The sequence below is a fragment of the Vulpes lagopus genome, chromosome 11 (assembly GCF_018345385.1).
Source record: "Vulpes lagopus strain Blue_001 chromosome 11, ASM1834538v1, whole genome shotgun sequence".
Lineage (NCBI taxonomy): Eukaryota > Metazoa > Chordata > Mammalia > Carnivora > Canidae > Vulpes > Vulpes lagopus.
Window position 1 is genome coordinate 68,575,073 of NC_054834.1, and position 25,223 is coordinate 68,600,295.

Consider the following 25,223-nt stretch of genomic DNA (forward strand, 5'->3'; position numbering starts at 1 on the left):
TTTAATATTTTTAGAATATGTCCTCATTTTGATTCCTGATACTAGTAATTTATCTTTTTTTTCCCATGAACTGTATAGAGCACTTATTGATTCTTTCAAAGAACCAGTTTTTGTTTGATTTTTCTCCATTGTCCATTTTCCATTTATCTCCACTCTTCCTTCTTTCTTCACTTTGGACTTAATTGGCTCTTCTTTTTCAAGTTTCTTAAGGCAATTTCTTAAGCTTAGATAATTTAGTTTTTCTTTTTCTTTTTTAAAGAAATTTTACTATTTAAGTCACCTCTACACCTAATATGAGACTCAAATTCACAACCTCAAGATCAAGAGCCACATGCTTTTCCAATGGAACCAGCCAAGTGATCTGATTTTAGTTTTTTACCGTGACCATTTCAAACTATAGATCTCCTAATACTCCATCCCACACACTTAGATACATTGTGTTTTCATTCTTTTTTTTTTTTTTTAAGATTTTATTTATTCATTCATGGGAGACACAGAGAGAGAGAGAGAGAGAGGCAGAGACACAGGCAGAGGGAGAAGCAGGCTCCATGCAAGGAGCCCGACGTGGGACTCGATCCCGGGTCTCCAGGATCAGGCCCTGGGCCAAAGGCGGCGCTAAACCGCTGAGCCACCGGGGCTGCCCTGTGTTTTCATTTTCATTTAGCCCCAAATATTTCTAATTTCCTTTGTGTCTTTATGAACGCATGCATTATTTAGAAATGTTATTTCAACCTATTGAGGACTTCCACAGATACGTTATTCAATTCCAATGTGAACAGAGGACACAGTTTTTGTGTTTTCCTCAAAATTTACTGAGACTTATTTTATGGTGCCATGCATTTGTGGTGCATGTTGCATTTATACTTAAGAATGTGTAATCAGTTATTAGTGAATGAAGTGTTCTGTAACTATCAATTAAGCCAAAATAGTTGATAGTATTATTCAAGTCATCTGTATCTTTCTTTCTTTTTAAGATTTTATTTATTTATTCATGAGAGACACAGAGAGAGAGGCAAAGACACAGGCAGAGGGAGAAGCGGGTTCCATGCAGGGAGCCCAATGCAGGACTCGATCCCGGGACTGCGGAACCGCGCCCTGAGCCAAAGGCAAATGCTCAACCACTGAGCCACCCAGGTGTCCCTCATCTGTATCTTTAGGATTTTTCTATCAACTTGTTCTATTAGTTACTAAGACAGTGGGGAGCCTGGATGGCTCAGTTGGTTAAGCATCTACCTTTAGCCCAGGTCATGATCTGAGTTAGATGAGGGGATGGAACCCTGCTTTGAGCCCCGCATCAGGCTCCCTGCTCAGTGGGGAGTCTGTTTCTCCCTCGGCCTCTCCTTCTCCTCTCATATTCTCTAATAAATAGTCTTTTTAAAAAATTATTAATAGAAGAATGTTGGAACATCCAAATATAACTGTAGATTTTCTTGTTCACTTTCAGTGTTGGTTTTTGCTTTATATATTTTGAAGCTTCGTATTTCAGTGCCTAATTTAGGACTACCTGTTTTGTCTTCTTGATGGATTCCTTTATCATTATGAAATATTCCTTTTTCTCCCTAGCAATATTCCTTTTTTGAAGTTAATTTTGTCCTGTATTGATATAATCATCTCCACCTTTCTTACGATTCATGATTGTCTAGTAAACTCTAACTGTATTTTAGTGTTTTCCTTATAGATAGTATTTGTTTTTGCTGTTTAATTCAAAATTATAATCTCTACTCTTTCATTAGAATGTTTACATTTATATTCAATGCAATAACTGATATATTTGGGTTTAAGTCTATTATTTATTTGTCCTGTTCTTTACTTTTTTTCTTTTTCTGCCTTTTTAATTAAACATTTTTCTGGAGTTTCACCTTCAATATTGGCCTATTAGCTATGCCACTTTTAAAGTTCTTAGTGGTTGCTCTAGGGTTTACAATATGCATCGTTAATTTATCACAGTCCATCTTGCAAATACTTTCCCAGCTTTCTTCCGAACTCACCAGCAACTCTTCAGTCTCCTTTTCTAGGTTTTCCTTTTTTCCTCTATCTATAAATGTTAGAGTGGACCTAGTAACCAGGCCCTGGTCCTTTTCTCTTCTCTACCTATACTGACTCTCTGGGCAATCTCATCTAGTCTCATGGTTTTAAATCCCATCTATATAGTCAGTCTTAACTTTTACCCTGAGCTCTAGATATCTGCTTAAATGACACTACCACTTGGATGTCCAAAAGGCATCTCAAACTTAGCATGTGTGAAGTAAGGCACTTGATTTTCACTCTCAACACTTGAGTACCCTCACCCCTGCATAGTCGACATAGTCCAGCTAATGGTATCACTCTGGTACTCAGGACAAAAACCCAGGAGTTGGCTGTGAATCCTCTATTGTTTTCTTCTCCTACATTCATCAGGAAGTCCAGTAAGACTGTATTCCCAGTATAACTTCTTACTGCCTCTGCTACTACCATCCACGTCTAACTAAGCCACCATCTCTCACTCAGGCTCCCTAAAATAACCTTCTAATTGATTTCCTTTCTTTCATTCTTGTTCCATGTAGCCTACTCTTCACACAGTAGCCAAAATGATCTTTTAGAAAAATACCAGATATCATTGCTTTTGCTTAAAACCTTCCAGTGTCTTCCCATCACACACAAGAGAAATCTAGAATCCTTTTGGCCTCCATGGTCCTAACACAGTCTGGCACTGGCCTACTTTTCTGGTGTCACCTCTACCATGCACTCCACACTAAATACACAGGTGTTCTTGCTGTTCTTAAAAGAAGCTGAGCTTGTTCCTGCCTGAGGGCCTTCGTGCTAGCGCTTCCCTCTGCCTGGTACCCTCATGGTTCACTTCTCAACATTTACATCTGTGCTTAAATGTCACTCTGACCAACACATCTAAAATACCTCCTCATGCCCAAGCTACTATCTCTCCTTACTTTATTTTCTTCACAGTATTTATGACTATTTGAAATTATATTCCTTTACTTGTTTTGGTTATCTTCTTCTTAGAATGTAAACTTTTAGACAAAAAGAGATCTGATTTTTAAACTAAAATCAGATCACTTGGCTGGTTCCATTGGAAAAGCATGTGGCTCTTGATTCTGTTCTGTTCAATGTAGCATCCTCGCATGAAGAACAGTATCTGGTACATAGTAAGTGCTCAACAAATATGTATTGATTGAATGAATCCATCACATCAGGCTTCTTAGTCTTTTTGCTTTTTGGTGTTGTTAAAGATTTTATTTTATTCATGAGGATACACAGAGAGGAGAGAGAGAGAGAGAGAGAGGGGCAGAGACACAGGCAGAGGGAGAAGCAGGCTCCATGCAGGGAGCCCGACGCGGAACTCGATCCCGAGTCCCCAGGGCTGTAGGCGGCACTAAACCACTGAGCCACCGGGGCTGCCCAGGCTTCTTAGTTTTTAAAGGAAGAGAATCTTTAGGAGTCAGCAGACTAAAAATACTTGAGTGAAAATTTACTTTCTCTTGGTCTCCTCTCTGAAAGTGAATTAAATTTTGTTGGCACAATTTTCTTCATTAGCAGACTTCAGGTTCAGGTTATGTCTACAAAAAGATTTCTCTACTGACTTACCAGGCTAATCCATCCTGAGGAGCAAATGCTCTTCAGGCCAAGTTCTGATAAAGCTGTGTCCTGCCCATAATCTCACTGGGTACTTTTGATGTGTTGTCAGAGCCTGAAGGAGGCAGAAATCACTCCTTAGGAAGTCCTAACTCAGAAGGTTTCCTAGTTCTCAGACCTAGACACAGCATGTGATACACTGCACTGGACTGCCAGATGTTCCCTTTCTAATCCAATGTTGTCCTAGGTCAACCTCTCCAGTAAGATGGTGTGGCCATGGGACTAAAAGGAGCATCAATCTGATATTCATCCTTATAACTTCTGAAGAAAAGTCAAGATACAATTAGCAAGTGGAAGATGCTATGAGAAGAGATGGGGGAAAAAAAATCCCTGCAGCTCCCAAGAACTGGAGAAGATGGTGTTAATGGAATCCTCATTTGGCCAAGTTGTCAATACGTTGAACCAAACTGGTGACAAGAATAAAGCTGTTAGAAGTTATTGGGACTATATCCAGAAAAGAAGAACAGAGAGTAGGCACAGGGTAGGCAGAAGGGAAGGGATGAAGTAACCCTTCAGGATCTACTAGAGAAAGACTATTGGAAATCCTATAGGAGCTGCTGCCACCAATGCACAATTTTTGTTAATTATCTCAATTGTGGCTGTTATCCCCTTAATGAGAAACACAACTTTACTTCTAAGCAGGCAGTGAGGCTGGCAGAAAGCTGAAACCTGAAAATCAGCAGATACAGGGCTGCATACAGACCTTACTATTGAAATTAAGCCACATCCAAAACACAGGGGTAGGACCCCAAATAGCTTCAGACAGCAGCCAGCCATGCAGGGCCCTCACCAGGCACCGGATGGACGCTCTCTGGACTCGTCAAGAGGCCCAGATCCCAAGTGCTCATTTCAATAACATAAGAAAATAAACATGGGGCTTATTTATAGCACAGGAAAGGGACTGGGGCAAAAGAACCACTCATTTGGTAATCCACCCTGACGGGGCCAGATAGGATCCAGACCCCCAGGCTCTCTGGTAACAGGGTGAGCAGAAATAGGGGCCGGAAAAGGGCCAGCTGCCAGCATCACCAGGTATAACCTTGTAAAGGCCTTGGTTAAGAGAAGGGGAAAAGATCTCATACGTCATTCCATCTTACCATCCCAGGCCTAAGTGCTCTTGCTACCTTGTTTCTGGTTGAAGAAGTGAAGGGACAGGAGTGGACTCTCTCAAGGCCAAGGGAGTCTCAGAGTTCAAGGGAAGGTGCTATGAGAAGAGGAAATGAAAATATCCTTGTATCCTCCAGGGACCAGAGAAGATGGTGTTAACAGTCTTCATTTATAGCTAGGATATGTGTCAAGTCCCAGGCCACTGACAGGCTCCCACCATCTTACACACCTCAAGAACTCCCGCCAGAATTGGAGCGCCTAGAACTCAGAACAGTGTCTTATTCAACTCTCTATTTCCTAGACCTGGCACAGAGTCTAGCAAAAAGTGTATTTTGATGAATGAATGATTAGAAAACCCTAATGAAAAAAAAAAAAAAAGAAAAAAAGAAAACCCTAATGACTGAATAAATGCTCTCTTATCCCACCTGGGTCAGTAACTAGCCAGTTGTCCTTGAGTTGGCATTGCCAGAAAATGAGACGCTCCTTGAGTTTATTCTTGGGCATAGTTTCTAGTGATATATAAGTTGGTGGCTATAAATAAAAGCCCACGTAGACATATTCTGAAGGGAAGACTCTTATGGTAGCTTCCATAGGAAAACCCTCTATACGGAGTGGCTGGTGGTTTGGGGCTAAGACATATGGACTCCAGTCCCTGCTCTGTTGGCAGCTCTCACCCCATGTGCAGCTCCTGAGAGGTTGCAGACAAGATGGAGCTTTGCTGAGAAGCCTCTAGTAGACACAGCTGCCCGAGAGCTCTTGAGAGCCACGCAAGCATCCTTCCCCTTCCTCCTCTTCTGCCTGACAGCTCTGTACCCTTTAGGGGGACAAATGCAACCAGGGGCCCAACCAGTGGGGAGTAGGAAAAAAAAAAAGAAAAAACTACCCTGGAAAGGTTGTAAATTTGTGGAAGCAAAATACCAGACACAGATGCTCGGTGACTCAACTGTTTCTTGAGAATGAAAGAGGCCTGGAAAGTTGGGAGGGCCCCCCCCCCCCATCCTGTAACCTTCCCTGTGTCAGCAGCAGTGGTGAGCCTGAAACGAAAAAGCCATGGCACAAAGGTACCTGTGCAGCCCCACAGCCCTCCCTGGGAACCTGGAAGTCACAAAGCCTGAGGCTGAAATCCCTAACAAAGTCCATCCAACTTTGACAAAGGTAGATGAGAGGCTGTGGGCTGAATTTAGAATGTTCCCGCCATAAAGGGAAGGCGAAACCTTAAAACTGAGAGGACAGTCCTGCCTAACTTTTCTCCACCAGGTCGATGAAGCCCGTTCACAGATTGTCAGGCCGTGCTTGGTTAGTTGGCACAACGGAGCCACAAGCTGTACCCGATTTTACTCAGACACAGGAAATGGTGGGTATCTAAGCCCTGGAACAGGAGCCCCAGAGCTTAGAACTGAGCAGGGCTGAGGTGAGTAGACCGGCCCCTCGGTTTCATTTGCCTGCAGGCCATGCAGTCGAAAGCTCAAGTTGCTTCCAGAGTCTTCCTGGATGGCAGCTGCCTGCCAATACATTGAGCACTCCTGCCAGAACACCTCCTCAGGAAATGGCCGAAGAGGCTTGGGGCCAGTTTTGCACTCTGTCCCCGCCTCTCTGTACCAGGGCTGCTTGGGGAGCAGCCTGCTGCAGCAGCTTCTGCTGCAACAGGCTACCTGGGCCACAAGAGACGGGAAAGGGAGCCTACCCCAAAAGAAGCTAATAGCCCCAGAGCAAGTGGGACCCATCAGGCTCAGGATGGGTGGCTGATGGGAGACCTCCAATAGCCCAAACCTCTCCCTCCCAGCTGGGCTCCCCTGGGACCCTCCGACTGGCCAGCCATGAAGTGTCACCAGACTTGAGCCACTTTCCAAGTGGCCTCTGCCTTCAGCTACCTCCTAATTCTACTGTCAAAGGGTCTTGAATGTTACCCCAGCAATCACAACTTTAGAATCTGTGGCTAGGAACCTGTACCTCTCAGTGGTAGGAACATTCCTGCCAGGGACCATCCCAGGAGCTGCTGGGGGCACACAATTATTAGTGGCTCCTTCAGCAAATGACAGCAAAGAGGCAGCTTGCCCTTTCCGGCTCCCAGTCCTGGTCAGCACACACCAGTATGATGCTCACTTCCTTTCAAAGACAGCGGAGAAACTAGCCCCCAAAACCACAAGTTGGCAGCACAGTTGGAAGTACATAAGGCCTTGGCAGAGAAGCCAGGTAGTCGGAGTCTTGAACTTCATGACACTGAGTATGGAGAAGAGACAGTATTGCATCATTTGCAGGAAAGAACCAGAGGTGCTGAGAACAGTAGTAGTTATTTTCCTCTAATTTTCCTTGAGAAGGAGGTTCTTGCCTAAACACGTGTAAGGCTTGCTAAATACACGAGATAAGAATATTAAGAACTATGTGATGGTAACCAGTGAAAAAGTGTTTCCAACCTGCATTCCAAGCTGGCTCATCCCAATTAGGTCCCTGGGGGCAAAGGCAAGTGACTCAGTGCACATTTGGGCCAGGGCCAGGGCCAGCTCAGGTTCATCTTCTGTACAGGCCAGCAGGATGCAATTTCTTAAAAAAGATTTCTTAATCTAAAACCAGCTGTTGTCTGTTGTAGGCCAGAACATGACATTTTAATTAGCATTATTGTTCCGCTTCTGAAACCAGGCTCTATGGCATCCCAAGGGCAGATGATCCCAGCCCAAGCTTATGGGTGAGGCTTGCTGGTGAGCAGCTTAGAAATACAGAGAAGGGCGTGGAGTCCCCAGCCCCCTCGGAATCCATGAATCATGACTGCTTGCTATATTCCTGCCCTGAATTTCTCCTTGTGACCTGCACCACCTGTCTGTCCATAGGTAGAAACTTTGAGGTTTCAAGTGCCTGGGATATAAATACTCATTCCATACTGCAAGTAGTTTCATGCTATGTTACTGGATCTAATCCGCAATACTTCTGGGGGTTGTGAGGTGCCTTACATGGAGTTTTAATGCCCTGAGAAGTCCAGTGACTCCTAAGAAGGTGATAAAGTCATACTAACACAGCTCCCAGGGGCTCCCAATCATCTTGGATTGAAGTGTTCCTCTTCCAAAACCAAAGGGCTAACAGAGTTTTAAAAAAGAAAAGAGAGGGATCCCTGGGGGGCGCAGTGGTTTGGCGCCTGCCTTTGGCCCAGGGCGCGATCCTGGAGACCCGGGATCGAATCCCACATCGGGCTCCCGGTGCATGGAGCCTGCTTCTCCCTCCGCCTGTGTCTCTGCCTCTCTCTCTCTCTGTGACTATCATAAATAAATAAAAAATTAAAAAAAATTAAAAAAAAAAAAAAAAGAAAAAGAAAAGAGAAAGAAAACATTTGTCCTCAGAGAGGGAAACCTGGATTACACACCAGCCACTAAGGCAGTGGATTCAGTGACGTGAAAAAGAGCAGAAAATCTCAGGGGCTGAGGCTGAGGGGACGACACGCATAAAACGTTGGCACGGTTCTCAGCTGCCAGCAGGGATTTAATGTGAGGACCAACCCCACCACCCACCCTGAATCTTGGAAAACAAGCTAGGGAACCCCAGGAAGGGGGGCAGTACTCACTGTCTGTGACAGCAGAAAGCCCCTTCTCTTGGTTTCTATTCTACCACCCCCAGCCTCAGCCTTATGAATATGAGACTAAGTGCCTTCCCGTGTCCCCTCCTGGCCAGAATATAATTATTCAAATCAACAGTATTTATTGGGCACCAGTGTTTGAATGCAACACAATGGACAAATCACAGCTTCCGTGTCCACACCTACAGCCTCAACAGGGAGATGGCATTTCGTCCTTTCTAACACAACAGTCCAGTGTTCTCACATCTCATTGTCAGAGAAGATGAAACTCTCATGATTCCTGTTTTTCAATTCTGCTACTTCTTGAAGTTTGTTTTGACCTCTCAAAGTCTATGGGAACACATCTAAAGTGACTCTTGTTAAAGCTACGAGTTTAAAATCTATAGCATAGTAACTATTCACCTTTGTGTCACTCGAGAACAATGGGTGGTGTATTAGTGACTTCGACTGGCACACAGCTAGGTTTCAGTAATTATAACCATATTCCAAGCAAATTGTTATGTATTTTGTGTTCTGGGGACATATGTTATGGCTAAAGCCCAAACTGTGGCTAATCTTAATATTAGAGCCAGATAAATCTGGTTCGAATCCATAACATCTAACATTTGCCAGAGTAGATTTGTTCATCAACGGGGCTTAAAGAGGTATAATTCACACATGTGCAGTATTACTAAATGCTGAAATTTAACGATTTAAATATACCAGCAACTATTGCAAAGCAGTTGTTATAGTCGCATTTAACATTAGCCAGAACCTCCCTGGCTAACATTAAGTTTACATTGAAAGAATGAGGGAAATTTTGGCATCCCCTTGGGGTGGGGGGTCACAACTCCCTCGACATTTACAACATGGCACCAGCTAGAGCATCAGAGTATGGCTAGGAGAGGCCCTGTGCTTTCCCAGAGAACACCTATAAAAAAATCCACTCATCTAATCAAGAAGCAAACAGATTCCCTTGGGAGGTTTTCGAAGACATCTTCTCTTAAATTGTTTATGGTTTGGGGATGTTCTACTTGATGCACATGACACCAGATATTCATCCTGGCTCCATATCCTCCTAGACACGGACGGTAGACTGGAATTAACCAGAAGATGGAGTTAAATATATTAAAAAAAAAAAAAAAAAGAAAGAAAGAAAGAAAAAAAAAAGTTTCTTGGATTACCAATAATCAGCATTTAAGACATAGTATAAAAAGGAATAAAAAATTATTTTAATCATATCAAAAAGCCAAACCAAAGAGGAATGGTTCATGGAACTTACAAGATCCCAATTCAGTACTCGGTCCTCTGCCTACACATGGGTCCAGTGTCCCAGGACCCAGGGCATATGTCAAATCCCACTAAGATGTTGGGATTTTGCACCAAATTCTTGGTTTGACTTTTCCTCCTAAGAACTCAATTGATTTGAAGTAGCTAAAGGTAAGCTATGTACGTGGCTCCCAAATCTAATATGGCCAGTAGGTTGGTCTTCTCCAGTCTTAGGGGCAGTGACATCTCCTCTAAGATTGTCCTATTGGAATTGCAAACAAAGGGCGCCTGAGATTCAGAGCATGCCACAAAGACTTCCATTTGGCATATTCAACAAGAACCCACTGGAGGTGATAAAAAACACTAGAACAGGGTGTGCACCACTCAAGGTGCTTAGATGTTCTCTTTAGGTTCCGGTTCTGGTAGAAGCAGGTTAGGTGTCACAAGTCCAGCACATCAGTTGAAGATCCCCCACACCCTGATATCAGAGTGTCGGGGAGGCTGTGCTCTCCTCCGTCCAAGCTTAACATTCAGACCCCCCGCCAGGGGCCTGTTTCATAAGCTGCCGATGTTGGGGAAGCTCTTTAGTTTCTCAGGAAAGTCATCTTTGTACAGGACAGGGTCTGCTCGGTGCTCCACCACCTTAAGAGGCATTGTTCCAAAGACTGAAGCAAACTTGTTGATGCACTCAGACCTGAGGGGTTTGGGGAGGGGAGGCAGGTGATGGATGAGAGGGGAAGGGGGAGGAAAACAGAGAAAACGTTCAAGAGGCTGACAGATGAGAGCAAAACACATCCTATTCAGCATCAACAAAAGACATCCAAGCATCCTCAGGCTGCTCCCAGGTTCTTGTAAAAGGTAGGGAGGGTGTGGGCAGAAGAAGGGATCTGGGGGAGCTGTGACTATTGTTCAGGGGGAGAAAGTGAACCAGGGATGCTGTCTGGAGGACATGGGCCCGCAGAGGTCAGAAGAACTCTTCCCCTCCCCCTCAAATTCCAGTCATTCTTCCCCCTCTGTACAAGCAGGCCTCAAACCAAGGTGGATTAGCTGCCAACCATTCTTAACCCCATCTCCGCCAGCTAAAGAGAAGGCAAAGGCTGGAGAGGAAAAAGGCACCTGGATCTGAGCTTCAGCGAGGACCGTACACCTGGAGCAAGGAAAGGTAAAAGAAAGTAATGGGCAGTGAGCCTCACCTCCAAACAATAAACCCTGCACTCATTCAACCAATTTATTCACGGTGATCCTAGAACTGCTGGCCAGCTGAGAGCTGGCGTCCAGTTCCCTTGTCAGAACGTGTGGGGACATGGGGCTCAGTGATATAACAGGCCATAGGCTCTGCAGGAGGGGAGCCGAGGGTGCCCCTGCCGCCATACCACTCCCTGAAGCCGGTGAGCAGCCTCCTCCGAGGTGAGCAGGTCAGGCAGGCTGGTGGGAAATGGTTCTGGTCAATCAGGCCAACTGAGTGTGACAGCTGGGAGGACGCTCCAGCATCCAGACCAGAGGGGAAAAACAAGCCTGTAAACATGGCTTTTGAAGTGAAGGGGACCTCCAGGATGGATTTCAGAAGGGTCAGTACTGTCTCCCCTCAAGTTGGGCCCAGGCAGCCGAGAGCTACGGTAAGAACAAACCCATTAGGCAGAACCATTAACCCAAGAGGGGCTGGATTTCAAGACACAGACGGGAAGTCTCCTCTGTCTTGAGATACTGGAAGCCTTGTTTCAAATTATTTTAATCCACAAGTTTTTGAATCTTTGGAGCTTGAGGAAGAAATCAATTAATAAAGAAGCCAGTCATCAATTCTCTTCTCTTGGTCATTATGTTTCTAAAAGAATGTGTTACCGTGTCATTTGAAGCTCTTCTGGCTAATAATACCACTGTCCAGCACCAAAAAGCGACAACTACTATGTATCATAGTTCCAGGCTATGTACAAATGCCCTATGTAGATCAGAAACTCACTCCACCAACCAAAAATGCCACAGGGTAGGTCCTATGATCATTCCGACTTTACACTGGGAAGACTGAGACACAGAGAAGCTAAGGAACACGTCCAAAGGTCAGATAACAATAAAAGGCAGAGCCAAAGCCAGGCAGTCTGGCTCCTGAGACTAAAAAATCTTAATTATGAGATGATATAAATAAATGTATTCATGAACATAATTCCAGAGTCCAAATGGAGAGGCTGGAAATTAACCACTGTTGAGTACCTACTATGTGCCAGACAATTTAAAAATATGATTTCATTGATTCCTTAAGGCAGCCCCCTTGAGGTGTCCAAGGGCTAGTTTACAGTAGATTCCTATTAAGGGCCGAGCAGTGAAAGCTGAGGCCCAAGGCCCCAGAGTGAAAATGATGCAAGAGCTGGATCTCTACACTGGCAGGAGAGCCTTTGTGTTTTCCATCACACTACCATAACTCACAGGTAAGGGACTTTCCCTCCTGCTGGCAGTCTTGTGAGACTCAGGAGGTGGGCGTCCAAGGGGATCCTGGGAAAGTTGGAGGAATCTCCACAAAGCAGTTACTGAGCAAGCACAGTGACTTCCCTCTCCTCCAAGTAGAGGGTCAAGGTGGCGGCAAAGTCAGTCTCTCCAAGGTCTTACTTTCAGGAGCTGTCCTGCCAATAAACATGTACGGATTCTTCCAGTTTCCGGTCATCACGCCCGTAGACTCTGGCCAGCAAAGCCCAGCCTCGCCCAGCACAGGTACCAGTGAGCACACATTAAAGAACCGTGGCTCTTGGCAGAGGACAGTGGCTCCACAGCCTGTTGGAGAGTACCAAGGACAATGCCTCCTCTATATCTAGATCTGCCAACAGGGCCGAGCCACAGGCAAGAGGCCACTGGGGGCTCAGGCCAGCTGACTTGTTGACAGCTGCCCCTGGCTAACCCAGGCCTCCTGAGTGCTTCTTTCTCTCCACACAGCCACTGGAGAAGCCGCTGGCCACTGAGTGGTAAAGGTCCTTAACTCTCCTGCCAGGTACTAACAGGGTTTCCCACTCTCTTTTCACACAGGAGATCTAGGCTGGGCAACAGGTTGGGGTAGATGGTGATTTTGGCTGGTTGCTGGAGGCTCACCTGAGTTGTTCCATCAGGGATCCAGCCATCCCGTCAGTAAATGCTCCCTGGGTTGGTTTTCTAATCTAGTATGAACAGGCTCAGAAACGCCAATGTCTACCTCTGAAGTGCTGGAAGTGTCTGTGGGAGAAAGGACTAACGGTTTTCTGTTTTCCTTGTAAACACATACAATTACCTAAAGTAACCTGGAGCCTTTAGGACTAGTGCTGGAGGAAACTGGAAGGAAACTAATGTTGCCCGGCATCATGCTACAGGCTGTCCAATATTATTACTGCATTCATCTCCAGCACATAACACAGTGTTCGGTACAAAGACGCTCAATAGGTATTTGTTGAACCCATGAATGGACACTGTAGTTTGATAGATATTAATATATCTATTTTAGGTGATGAAAAGACCAGAATTCAGGATAAGGCAAATCAGTTTTTCTAAGTCAGACAGCTACTAAATGGCAAACCCATAATTTGAACAAAGATGGGACTGATTCAAAACACAATGTTCCTTTTCTTAAGAGCAGCACTGTCTGTCTGCCATATTGCTTTAGCCTGGTGAAGCTACTGGTCAAAATGAACAGTTACAAAGTCTTCTGGTTTTCTGGTTTGTAAAGAATTAACAGTAGATCCTGGAAATGGATGCTGGGCAGTAAGAGCTACTCTCGGACACAAACGAGATTTCTGCTTCAAGACCCCAAATATGAGAATAAATAAACTTATTAAACCATAAGACCTAATAGAAGGTCATAACTTGCAAAGCGGTTAACTTCTTTCACTATTTTGTGCAAAATGTGAATTCTGGAAAGTGAACCATTAAAAAAAAAACAAAAAACCCACAACCCAGCAAATGAACAATTCTTCAGTTGTAACTCCATCTCTTGGTCTACCCAAGATGGCTTAAATCATACCTTCCTCCCTCCAGATTTAAGTGCCTCATTTAATCATTTAGTGATTCAATCTTTAATCCAAACAGTTTTGCTCCCAGTTTCTGATTTCAAGACTGATTTCCTCTGTTCCCTCTCAAATTTCTCCAAAGAGTATTCTACATTCACTAACTCCACTTCCTCACCACAGACTCACACTCCATAACCCTTAAGCCCCATCACTTCCTGGCATTATTTTTTTCAAGGTCACCACTGACCATTCATGTCAAAGACCTTTTCCCAGTCTGCGTGTTCCTTGCTCCTCCCTTGCTTCTGTGCACTGCAGACCGTGGTTCTCTCATGGCCTCACCGTGGCTGCTTCTGTTCTCAGTTACTTGTTCTGTCTCCTAAATGTCAGAGTTTCTCAAGATTCTGTCCTTGCCTTTTCTCCAGTCAATGGCCATCCCTAGGCAGATGTCTCTTCAATATCTACCTTTGTTTTCATCTTCTTCCTGAAGGTCTAGTTCCACATTTCCAAATGCTTGCTCCGTATCTACATCTCCACATCTGCCTTATTGCTCTCCAGCTTCAGCCATGATTCAAATCTCCTCCTGTCCTCATTAATCACACTGCTGAAGGTGCAACCATCCACACCACTTCCTCCCTTAACTGGTGTCTCCTCTGAACTATATCATTCACACTGCTGACGGTACCACCATTCTTCCTGACTTAACATCTATGCTCCCACCATCAATTCTCTCCCCATAACCTCAAGTTCTAGCATATCCTCCTTTGCGGAGAAAAAAAAATCTCTTACAATTCAATCCATCCCTTCCTTCCTACATGCAATTTAGTTCAAGCTTTCCAAATTTGTTTTCTTCAATTCCTTCATCTCCATTCCATTCTGTACACTACTTCCAAATGAATCTCAAAACAATACTCTGATCAAGCTCCCCTGTTCAAAAACCTTCAATGGTGTACCAGAGCCTAAAGAAGCAAGTTCAAACTCCTTCACTGGGTAGTTCTTTAGGGTATGGCACCAACAGGCCAGAATTCTACACTCTAGCCAGACTGGACTCCTAACTGTTTGCCACATACACCTTCATCCTGCTGACTGGAACCTTCAAGCACCCATTCTCCCCTGCCTGGGATCTCTTCTTCTTGCCCAGGGATCCTAATGATCTTTAAAGACTGACTTCAAGAGCCATCTTTTACAAAATTATTCCTAGTAACTGACCTAGCGAGAAGTCATTTCTCTTTCCTCCGATCAATTATAACATTCGGAGCCTCCCTTATGGCACTTATCACATATAGCTTTGGATTGTTACACACACGCACACTTACATGTGTGTGCATATATTTGTCGTTGTTAATTATAAACTCTGACAGAATCCGATTCAAGCCTAACAACATCTGGGTAGTCACCTAATCTATTTTCAAAAGCCTAATCCCAAGAGGAAGCCCCCACCTCTCCCTTAGATACTTTCTTCAATGTTTAATAATAATAATATCTAACTTAAATCTCTCTCACTGCATGTTAAGTCTCTTTACATCTGCTATCTCGGTGGTGCTCCAGAATTGTTTGGCTTTAGCATGAACTTCCAGGCCATTATCAGGCCAACTTTTCTTCCTAAAATTTCTATCTTATACCATATAAGCTCACCATTTTCACTCAGCCCAATCAATTATCCAATTGCTTCATGCTATGAATTCTCCCAAACACAAAGAATGGAGGTAGGTTTAATAATAATTTCAAGTACTCCAATATAACCATAATTGGGGTCTCTTCTAAATGAGCTGTGACAGTTACTATCGCTGCCCTTGGCTATGTAATTCCTATGATACCAGTGACAGATGTTTCCAAAATCACAATAATGTATTATTTCACATGACAGTTGATAAAAGTCATGTCATTTGGGTAAGATATTTATATATGAAAGGGTAAAGGATTATTTAGAGGATAAGAATAAAATATAAGGAAAAAAAGCATTATAGAAGAACTCAGGCCAAGTGAAACAATTTTTTTGTACAAAAAATCCTCCAGGCATTAAGGACTTTAACATGGCTGATACACTTCAGAAATGGATGCTGCAAGAAGATCCATCTGAGCCTTCTGGAAACCCAAACTAGATATCTTATTCCAAAAGGCTACTCTGACATTCTCTGAGTGCACTCTGGTCCCTTGACAACAGTGCACCTGGATGTCCAAGCTTGCTGTCCCATGTAAGAATTAGGTTTGGTTCAGGAGATGCCAAGCTGGGGGATCTGTGGGATACAACTGAGAACAATTAGGTCTACTATAAGATTATCATGGTCCTGAGAGAAGATGTACACGCCTCTCACTTGTTTTACACTCACCTACAAGGCTCAGTATCACATTCCACAGAAAGGTGTGCTTGATGAGTAACTGACCAAATTGGAATAAAAGGAGTATTTCAGAGCTGCCCTCTTCTTTTCTCAATCTCTGTAAAGAGCTGTGCTTTCAATTCTGTTCTTGGTAGGTCAGGAAAGGTAACTTGTCTCTGGGTTTGGTTTAATGCTTTCTAATCAAGCTTTTATTGTCACATGGAGATACTATCCAGAAAAACAATCTAGTATTTTCTTTGAATTAACTATGTTCCACTCAAACGACTGTGGATAGTTAAATGCTTAGTCCACATAGAGAATCCGACTTCTGGAGCTTAAGGCCAGCTATATTTTTAAGACTCTTCCAGCCATTACAAATTGAGTGAGTAGCATTCCAAATTAATTCTTTGGGTGACCTGGGCTTGAACTAACCCAATTCCCACAGTGCAAAAGGAGGTGACTATGGCTACCAGCTGCTGTCCTTATATCTCCAACAAGTCCCATAAACAGGACCAAGGCAGGAAATGGGGATCAGAGGCTAGGGCAAACTTCTGGTTAGAGGCTCACTCACCTCTCCACCATGTGCGTCTGGTCAAGTGAAAGCCCATCAATGGCTGTGCACTCAGGACACTTGAATTTTTTTCGTGGTGTTACCTGCCAGAGAAATAAAAAAATATACCTGGTTGTTAGTGCCAAGGACAGTAAAATCATGTTTGTGACACCACTGTGCACAGTGGTGCATCTGCTCTGTAAGCTGAGCTGCTTACTCCTCCCGCACGTGTGCATGCACATGCGTGTGCGTGCAAGCGCACACAAGCGCGCGCGCGCGCGCACACACACACACACACACACACACACACACACACACACACACACCTCTCACCATTCCTCCATTCAATTCTGTCTGGCTTGGCCAACAGCACAACTCACAAGGGCCCAATAAAAAAGGCTTGGAGGGCTTTTGCCTTCTGTAACTGGAAAGAAGTGGTGATGACAAGCTCCTTAATTCCTGTTTAATGACTGTTTTCTCACTGCCAAGGTCCTTGTATAAACACCATTTGTTCTTGCAGCCATAAGGGCGATGAAATACAGCTTCCCATAACTTTCACCGTAACCTTAGTTCCAACAGGCACTCTTTTTCCTTCTTCCAGCTAATGGCAAATGCTATGAACAGCGCCATGCTCTTGAAGATGCCAGGTTATTTTGCAATTCCCTTCGATCAGGAAAAAATCCAATGGTCCCCTCACCCTTGGAATTCTTTTCCCTGACTCTCCCTCTTGCTCTCCCAAACCTTAAACTTCTAATGATTTTCTAAGCAAACCCAGGGAGACTGTTATCCTAACCTAGTGAAGCTAAGTAAACAATAGAGAGGTGGGGGGGGGGGGGCGGTGAGGAGAGAAAGCTAGATAACTAAGGCCAGGCTAAGAAGCACACAGATGCTGCAACGACTGTCTGGAGTAAGTAAGCACAGCTAAAAATATCTTGAAGCACATCAAAAAGCAATTTTGGAGATAAGAGGGGTTCCTTTAAAACTTAGTTTCGTGGTTTACATGCTTTACTTTCTCTTGCAGTGACTGCTGACTGAGTTAGAGGGCTGCAGCAGGGTGAGGCCTGGGCCAAGTTTACAGAGCTCAGACAGGGACTCTTCCTCTCTCCCCGGTCACTCCACTTCAGTTTAATTGGGCTTCTCCCATCAGTTCATAGCATGAACAATCAGTGGGGAATGCCACACCACGCTTCCAATGTAAGCTTCCAGTATGCAAAGATTCCAATACAGAATCTGGCCTAGAAGCACTGCCCATTTTTATATGGAATTCTAATCCAGAAGGAAAAAAGGTTAGGATGATTCTACTCATTAAAAAAAAAAAAAAAGTAAACTCTTTGTTTCTGGGGATCTGGTTTGAGCAAAATCTATGTTTCAGGAATAGACACCCATTTACAGATAAAGAGATACTCATGTGATCCTTTTTTTTTTTTTTAAGATTTTATTTATTTATTCATGAGAAACACAGAGAGAGGCAGAGACACAGGCAGAGGGAGAAGCAGGCTCCTTGTGGGGAACCCGATGTGGGACTGGATCCCAGGATTCCGGGATCACACCCTGAGCCAAAGGCAGATGCTCAACCACTGAGCCACCCAGGCATTCCCCCTTGTGTGATCCTCATGTACTCTCAGCTTTTAACACATTATGGAAAAGGTGCTTTTAAAAACTGGTGATTGATATTTAAAAACAATGTTTAGAAAAACTACAGTTATAACTGTACAAGGTGTACTATCTTCACAATGTCTTTTTTTTAAGACTTTATTTATTCATGAGGCATAGAGAGAGGCAGAGACATAGGCAAAGGGAGAAGCAGGCTCCTTACGGGGAGCCTGATGTGGGACTGGATCCTGGGATTCTGGGATCACGACCTGAGCCAAAATCAGACTCAACCACTGAGCCATCCAGGTGCCCCTCTTTAGTGTCTTTAAAAAATAAAAACCAGCTACCTTAAGAAAGATGTAAGTTGCATTCTTTAACAGATCTAGATTCCAAATCAGCTTTGAGAATATAATTAAATTTTTAAAACATGATTTGTAGATTGACCATCACAGCCTTTATCTCTGATACTGGAGATTAAAAACTATAACTAAAGAAACCATATAGAAAAAGAAAACATGTTTAAATTATCAAAGCCTAGCTTCAGTGTTAAAATGTGACTATATCAATCATAAAATCTTAAAGCTGGAAGGGAGCTTAAAGTTCATATAATCCAATGCTTCAATTATACTTATCAGAACTTCTCAGGCCCAGAGAAACAGAAATTTGCCAAAGATCACAAAGTTAGTGGCAGAGCCAGACCAGGATGTCTTACCTTGATGACAGCTTTCCCTGTGACGTTAGCCACCAAGAAATTCATGGCAATGTCTTCACAGTTCATATGAGCATCCACCCAGTTCTTGATATCCCCAGGCATTTTGTAGGTATATAGATAATTAAAATACTGTCAGGTGAGACAAAAAGAGGAAAGATTCAAATAGCACTGTCCCATGGTTGATAGTCAAAGGGCAACTTACTCATGGCGTGGGGACAAGCCTTCTCTCCTAGGATTAACACAAGGCTGTAAGAAATATTAGAATGCTTTTGGACAGAAGACAAAGAATCTTTAATACTGTCATTCTTTGAAACGTCACCTATTGTAAAAGAGAGACAGGTTGTGAAGCCCTTATAGGATGCAGGCCCTTCAAGCTCATATATCCTATGTTTGATAAATAAAATATCAGCCAGAGACACACTACACACTGACCTCTACTCAGTTCTTCACCTTGAGCCACTGTACTCCATCTTATGTTCTACTTTCTGTCCACAGATTGCAAATAGAAACAGATAAACTCATGGTAGACTGACACTACAAAGGTGTGCACTTTTTAAAAAAAAATACAAAATAAGGCAATTTTTTTTTTAAGATTTATTCATTTTAGAGAGAGAGAGTAGGTGTGTGTGTGTGCACAAGCAGGGGGAAGGGACAGAGGGAGAGGGCAAGGGAGAAACAAGCAGGCTCCATGCTGAGCACAAAGCCCAACATGGGGCTTGAACCCTGGACTCTGAAATCATGACCTGAGCTGAAATCAAGAGTCAAACGCTCAAATGATTGAACCACCCAGGCGCCCCCAAATGAGGCAGTTTTCAAGCTGCCATAACCTACATGTATGAGATAGTGCAGAAATTCATGGACAGGGGGGAATGTACACAGTATATGACCATAAACCCCAAGAATTATAAACTTACTCAATTATTGCTAAGAACAAAACCCATTTCTGGATTGAGAGCCCTGAAAAGTACACAGCAGCAGTGAGAAACCAACATGCAATCAATATAACACGATTCTGTTAAATTAACTACACTGGGCCGGAGAGAGAAGCAGATGTTCTCCTGACATCAGTACCTTGTACAACTGATGACAAGGGACAAGGTATTATAGTCAACTCAACCATACACTCCCAGGAGCACTCTACCATCAAACTGAATATTCTAAAGTCCAAAGCAATTTCAACCTCTCCCTAATAAAAAAAGTAAAAAATGTGAAGTGATGATTCTCAGAAGAGAGGAAATACAAAAGATACAAAAGGAATTTCAACCACCGTGGTCAAATCATAGTGAAAAGAGATCCTTTTTCAAGTATCAAACCAGCTCAGTTTGATTTTTTCCCTTTTTTTATATATTTCATGCAAGACGAGTTATAGTAACAGTTTTATATTTTGTTGATGGGAATGTAAATTGGCACAAACAATTCTGAAGAAAACAGACATATATATAATCTTAAAACCTCTACAAAATGTTCATTCCCTTTGATATAATTCCACTTCTAGAAATCTATCATAATGATCACAAGTACAAACAGTTATGAAAATGGATACTGATCACTAAGCATTAGAAATTAAGCATTATCTAAAATAGCCAAAAAAACCCTGAGACAATCTAAATATCCAGTGATAGAAGAATAGTTACACATGATTTATGGATATTAGAATACCATATTAGCAATTATGTTATGAAGGAATGTTGATGTTAAAGGAACTCATAATACATGCAAAAAGCAGGCTAATGAGAATGTTTACACAGAAGTATATGTAAGTAAGTTTTCTCCAAAGGCAAATTGGAGAAAACATTTACACAATAACAATGGTTATTGCTAAGTGATAGGACTACAAAGGACTTTTTTGTATGTGTGCGACTTTTCTTATAAGATAAAATTTGTTATGGATTTTCCCTATTTTCTATTATGAGCATGCATTATTTGCATAGTAAGAAAAGTAACAAAAACCACACAACATAGCCTTTCTTTCTTTAACTGAAGTATAGTTGACACCCACTACAACATGGCCTCTGTAAGCTCTCTGAGTAGGACATTTTTTCCTACACTCGGCAGAAATTCAATTGGGCCACGCAGCACAAGTGTCATGCACGCAGTTTTGTCACTTCAGACCCACATGCCCCAGCCTGGCATGCCCCTGCCCCACCCCCAACCTTACCTTGTGATAAAAAGCTGCCCCCGTGAGCACCATGGATACCTCGTTGGTCCACTCAGATTCATACTTCCACTTACTCATCTCGTGGTCCCAGAGATGCAGACGACCTGGGTAACCCACTAAGCGGTCAGGAAACTCCCGCCAGACCTGAGGGGAGAAACACATCCACAATCACTTCCCAGTTCAGACAGTGACCAGGCACAGTGCTACGTTACCCAAACGGTACAGACAGACTCCCCAGAGCCAGATCTTGACCAGCTAAGGCTGAAATGGGCTTCTGAAGATACTGCATTAACAGGGGCTAGTTACTCTGTCAATATTCAAAGTCAGATGTGGATTCTAATTTCCTCCAAATCCCCCTGCCATTGCTGGGAAATTTCAAGTAATGTAGTAACGGCTCACTAAATTGGGCCAAGGTATGCAATCTCTTAACACATGATTATAGAAACAGGTTCCATTCTTAATGTACGCACATGTGAAGAATACATGGATACATGGACTCCTCCAACTTGACGGTCCTCGGTTGTTTTTTTTTTTTCTTGAAGATTTTATTTATTTATTAGAGAGAGGAAGAAAGAGAACAAGTGCACAGTGGTGGGAGAGGGGCAGAAGAAGAGGGAGAAGCAGACTCCCCACCAAGCAGGGAGCCCAGGACAATGGGATCATGCCTGAGCTGAAGGCAGACACTGAACCAATTAAGCCACCCGGGTGCCCCTTGACTGCCCATATTTGCATTAAATTTGGCCACTGTGAAAACTTAGTCTCTGTTTCTAAAGATTTATTTATTTAGGGAGAGAGACTGAGTGAGTGAGCGAGTAAGCAGTGGAGAGGGGCAGAGGGAGAAAAAGTCTTAAGTGAACACCACACCCAGCGCATAGCCTGACATGAGGCTCAATCCCATGACCCTGAAATCATGACCTGAGCTGAAACCAAGAATCAGACACTTAATTGCACCATCCAGGTGCCCTAGAGAGTCTGTTTCTTAAAAAAACTTTTTTAAAACTCTAATTCCCTAGAGAACACAGCCATCTTTATGACCTTTTAGAAGCCGCATGTAGAAAGAATGTGTCTGATTCTATAATCTATAACATACTGAAAACAAAAACTTGATTTCCATATTTGGGAAGGCTCTTAGATACAGTTTTGTGAAACAGAATCTGGTATACTGGGGATGGGGTACTCCCAATACTTTCCTCGTGTATTTCTGTATAATTTAGTTTAACCTTTAAAGAGGAAGTTCATGCCATTAAGAAGTATGGACAACTTAGTAGCTGTTCATGGTGCCACTTCTCAGCAACCACGATTCCTCATCCTTTACCAGGCCCCTAAACAACAGAACTCCTGAGGGTCCAGTCCTGTGCCCTGGTCTCTTTAAACAAGTTGAATCATTTCAGCTAGTTTCAATAATTTTTAACACCTTCTATAATCTACTGATCTCTAAATTCGTTTAGCCCAGAATGTTCCTGAGATAACCAACTACTCAATATCTTCAACTGGATAAACAATAGGCACCTCAAACTTAACATGTCCAGTGCATGCATACTCCTGAGCCCCTATCCCCAGATATGCCATTCTCTTAATCCTCTCCATCTCAATAAATCGTCTACCCAGACCGCCCCAGCCCAAAAGCCACTAGTCAGTCTTTTTCCTCTACTTCTTTCTTCCCCACACCCCATCCATCAGAAAGTTTTGCTGGCTCTACTTCTGACCACCTCTCACCAACTCTCCCAGCCCACTCTTGAGCTCAACCCACCATCATCTCTCACCTAGATTGTTGTTAATAGGCCTCTAACGCCTGTCCTTGCCTCCACTCTCACCCTCCCAAACCATTATTTCCACAATATCTCTAACAGGACTATTCCTAAAAGAATATTAGAATACAGATGGTCCCTAACTGGCAATAGTTCAACTTATGATTTTTCGACTTCACGATGGTAAAAAAGTAATATGCATTCAGTAGAAACCTACTTCAAATTTTTTATCTCTTCCTGGGCCAGCAATATGTAGTATGATCCTCTCTTATGCACCGGGCAATGGCAGCAAGCTGCAGCTTGTCCGCCACACAATTGCCGACAGTCAATAATCAGTACACTTAAGATCATCCTGTACTCAGACAACTATTCTGTTTTTTCCTTTCAGTATTAAAATAAATTACATGGGATACTCAATACTTTAATATTATAAAATAGGCTTTGTGTTAGATGATTTTGCCCCACTTTAGGTTAATGTAAGTGTTCTGAGCACTTTTTTTTTATTAAAGATTTTATGTCTTTGTTTATTTCAAAGACAAAGACGGAGAATGAGCATACAAGCAGGGGGAAGAGCAGAGGGAGAGGGACAAGCAGACTCTGCACAGAGCCAGATGTGGGGCTCAATCTCAACTCTGAGATCATAACCTGAGCTAAAATCAAGAGTCAGATGCTTAATTGACTGAGCCACCCAGGTGCCCCAACTTACAAGTTTACCGGGGAACCCTCTGGTAAGGTGAAAAAGATCTAGTTGAGGGTATCTCAACCAACAGGCTGTGTGTGTGTGTGTGTGTGTGTGTGTGTGTGTGTGTCTTCATTATATATTTATTTTCATTATATATATATATATATGTTATATGGTCATATGCTACAGCAGACAGATGCTTCCCTAACACCCACATGTCACTGAGTCCAGGGAGGATGCATCATTGCTTTCCCAAGGGCAGAACCATGTGCCAGCACCTCCTGCCCCTTTTGTAGTTTGCTAGGGATACTGTAACAAAGTCACCATACAACATGGCTTAAAACAACAGAAATCTAGAAGTCTGAAATCAAGGTTGTTGGCAGGGCCCTGCTCCCTCTGACAACTCTAGGGGAACCATCCTTCCTTGCTGCTTTCTAGCTTCTATGGCTGGCTGTCAATTTTGGGCACTCCTTGGCTTGTAGGTGCATTAGATGCATCTCTCCTAACCTTTGTCTTCATACAGCCTTCCTCCCTCAGTGTGTATGTGTGTGTCCAAATTTCTTTTTATAAGGGTATCAGTCAAAGTGGATTAAGGCCTACCCTAATGACCTCATTTTAACTCCATTACTTCTAAAGAGATCCTATTTCCAAATCAGGTTTCTTAAGGGTTAGGATTTCAACATAACTGTTTAGGGAGACACACTTCAACCCAACACCCTCCAAAATCGTCAAGAATTGTTCCACCCCTGAAACAAAACAAAAAAATGGATTCCCGCTGACCAAGAATAATAGCCAAACTCCTTAACACCCCCCAAAGGGCCCAGCCAATGTCCAACCTCTCCTCTCACACCACATTCTCCCACATTTTGGTGGCCTTGCTGTTCTGGAATCATGACCTCTTCATCTATTTCTTCGACTGGAATGTTGTCCCAGCACTTCAGAAAGCCAGCCCTTGCCCATCAGTCAGGTCTCTGCCTAAATGTCACCTCCTTTCAAGAGGCCTTTTCAGACTTTCCCACCCAAGGTAAACACTGTCTCCCTCCCGGCCATTATTCATCACATCTCCTCCCTGTCCTTTCCTCCACCAAACTTCCAATCTCTTGAAATTGTTTCAGTTATTTATTGTTTCCTTATTTATTACGTATTTTCCTCCCACAGAATTTTATCTCCACGAAGACAGAGGCTTTGTCTTATTCACTGTGGTTTCCCAAGCACAAAAAGCAGTGCCCACACAGGACAGTGTTCCATAGGCACACCTGGAACGCAAGATCTCAGGAGGCAAAAAAGCGGACAATAAAGAAGGGCCCGAAGAGCCTTTCTCTTTCCCTCGCAGGCAGAGCTAGTGTTCTCCTTAATTCAGAAAGGAAGTCAACGACAGTACTGATCAACGGTTACCATTAATAATAATGTGATCTCCTTTGCGTGTGAAGATCACAGTAATAATTCACCATCGCTGAAGCACATGTTTTAAACTGCTTTTCCAGAAGCGGGGAAGCGATATTCGCTGTCATTACACCGTCCTCCCCAGTCCTCCTGTGATCATTCACATGCCTTTATGGGATATCTAACCCGGGTCTTGAGCATGGTCTGGAGTTTCCTTTGTGTGACACCGGTTCACCTAACAGATCTCTCAAACCCACAGCCTTGGCCTCATTAACACCATGTTGTACCCAACAGAGTTAATCAGCCACAGCCACCATCATAAAAGCTGCAGACAAACGAAGCCATGTCGAACATTTCCTCAGATGTGTGAGGCTGCTGCTGTGTTCCTACTCTGGGTTTGGATTTCAGTAGATTAAAATAATATACTATTACGGTTTTACAGAGCCCAGAGCAACAACATAGCATGTGAGCCAGGGCTTCTGTCTGGTTTGGGGGCCTGGGCACATGCCATCAGATGCACTGCCAGTTTCTTTCTATTAGCACCAGGCACCTGCCTGGTCCAGTCACACTGGTACCCAC

General features: G+C 43.3%; 1 protein-coding gene across 2 annotated transcripts in view; it reads right to left on the minus strand.

The window, feature by feature from the left end:
• Positions 1-9,485: 9,485 nt before the first annotated feature.
• The window catches only part of EXT2 (exostosin glycosyltransferase 2), a 144,652-nt gene continuing 128,914 nt past the window's right edge, over positions 9,486-25,223 (minus strand). For both annotated transcript variants that reach the window (XM_041773597.1, XM_041773598.1), the window contains exons 11-14: positions 20,832-20,975; positions 18,674-18,802; positions 16,390-16,472; positions 9,486-10,238 (exon numbers count right to left, since the gene is read on the minus strand). In XM_041773597.1, the coding sequence (XP_041629531.1) occupies positions 10,100-10,238; positions 16,390-16,472; positions 18,674-18,802; positions 20,832-20,975 (495 nt within the window). In that variant the 3' untranslated portion in view covers positions 9,486-10,099. The remainder of the gene's footprint in view (positions 10,239-16,389; positions 16,473-18,673; positions 18,803-20,831; positions 20,976-25,223) is intronic.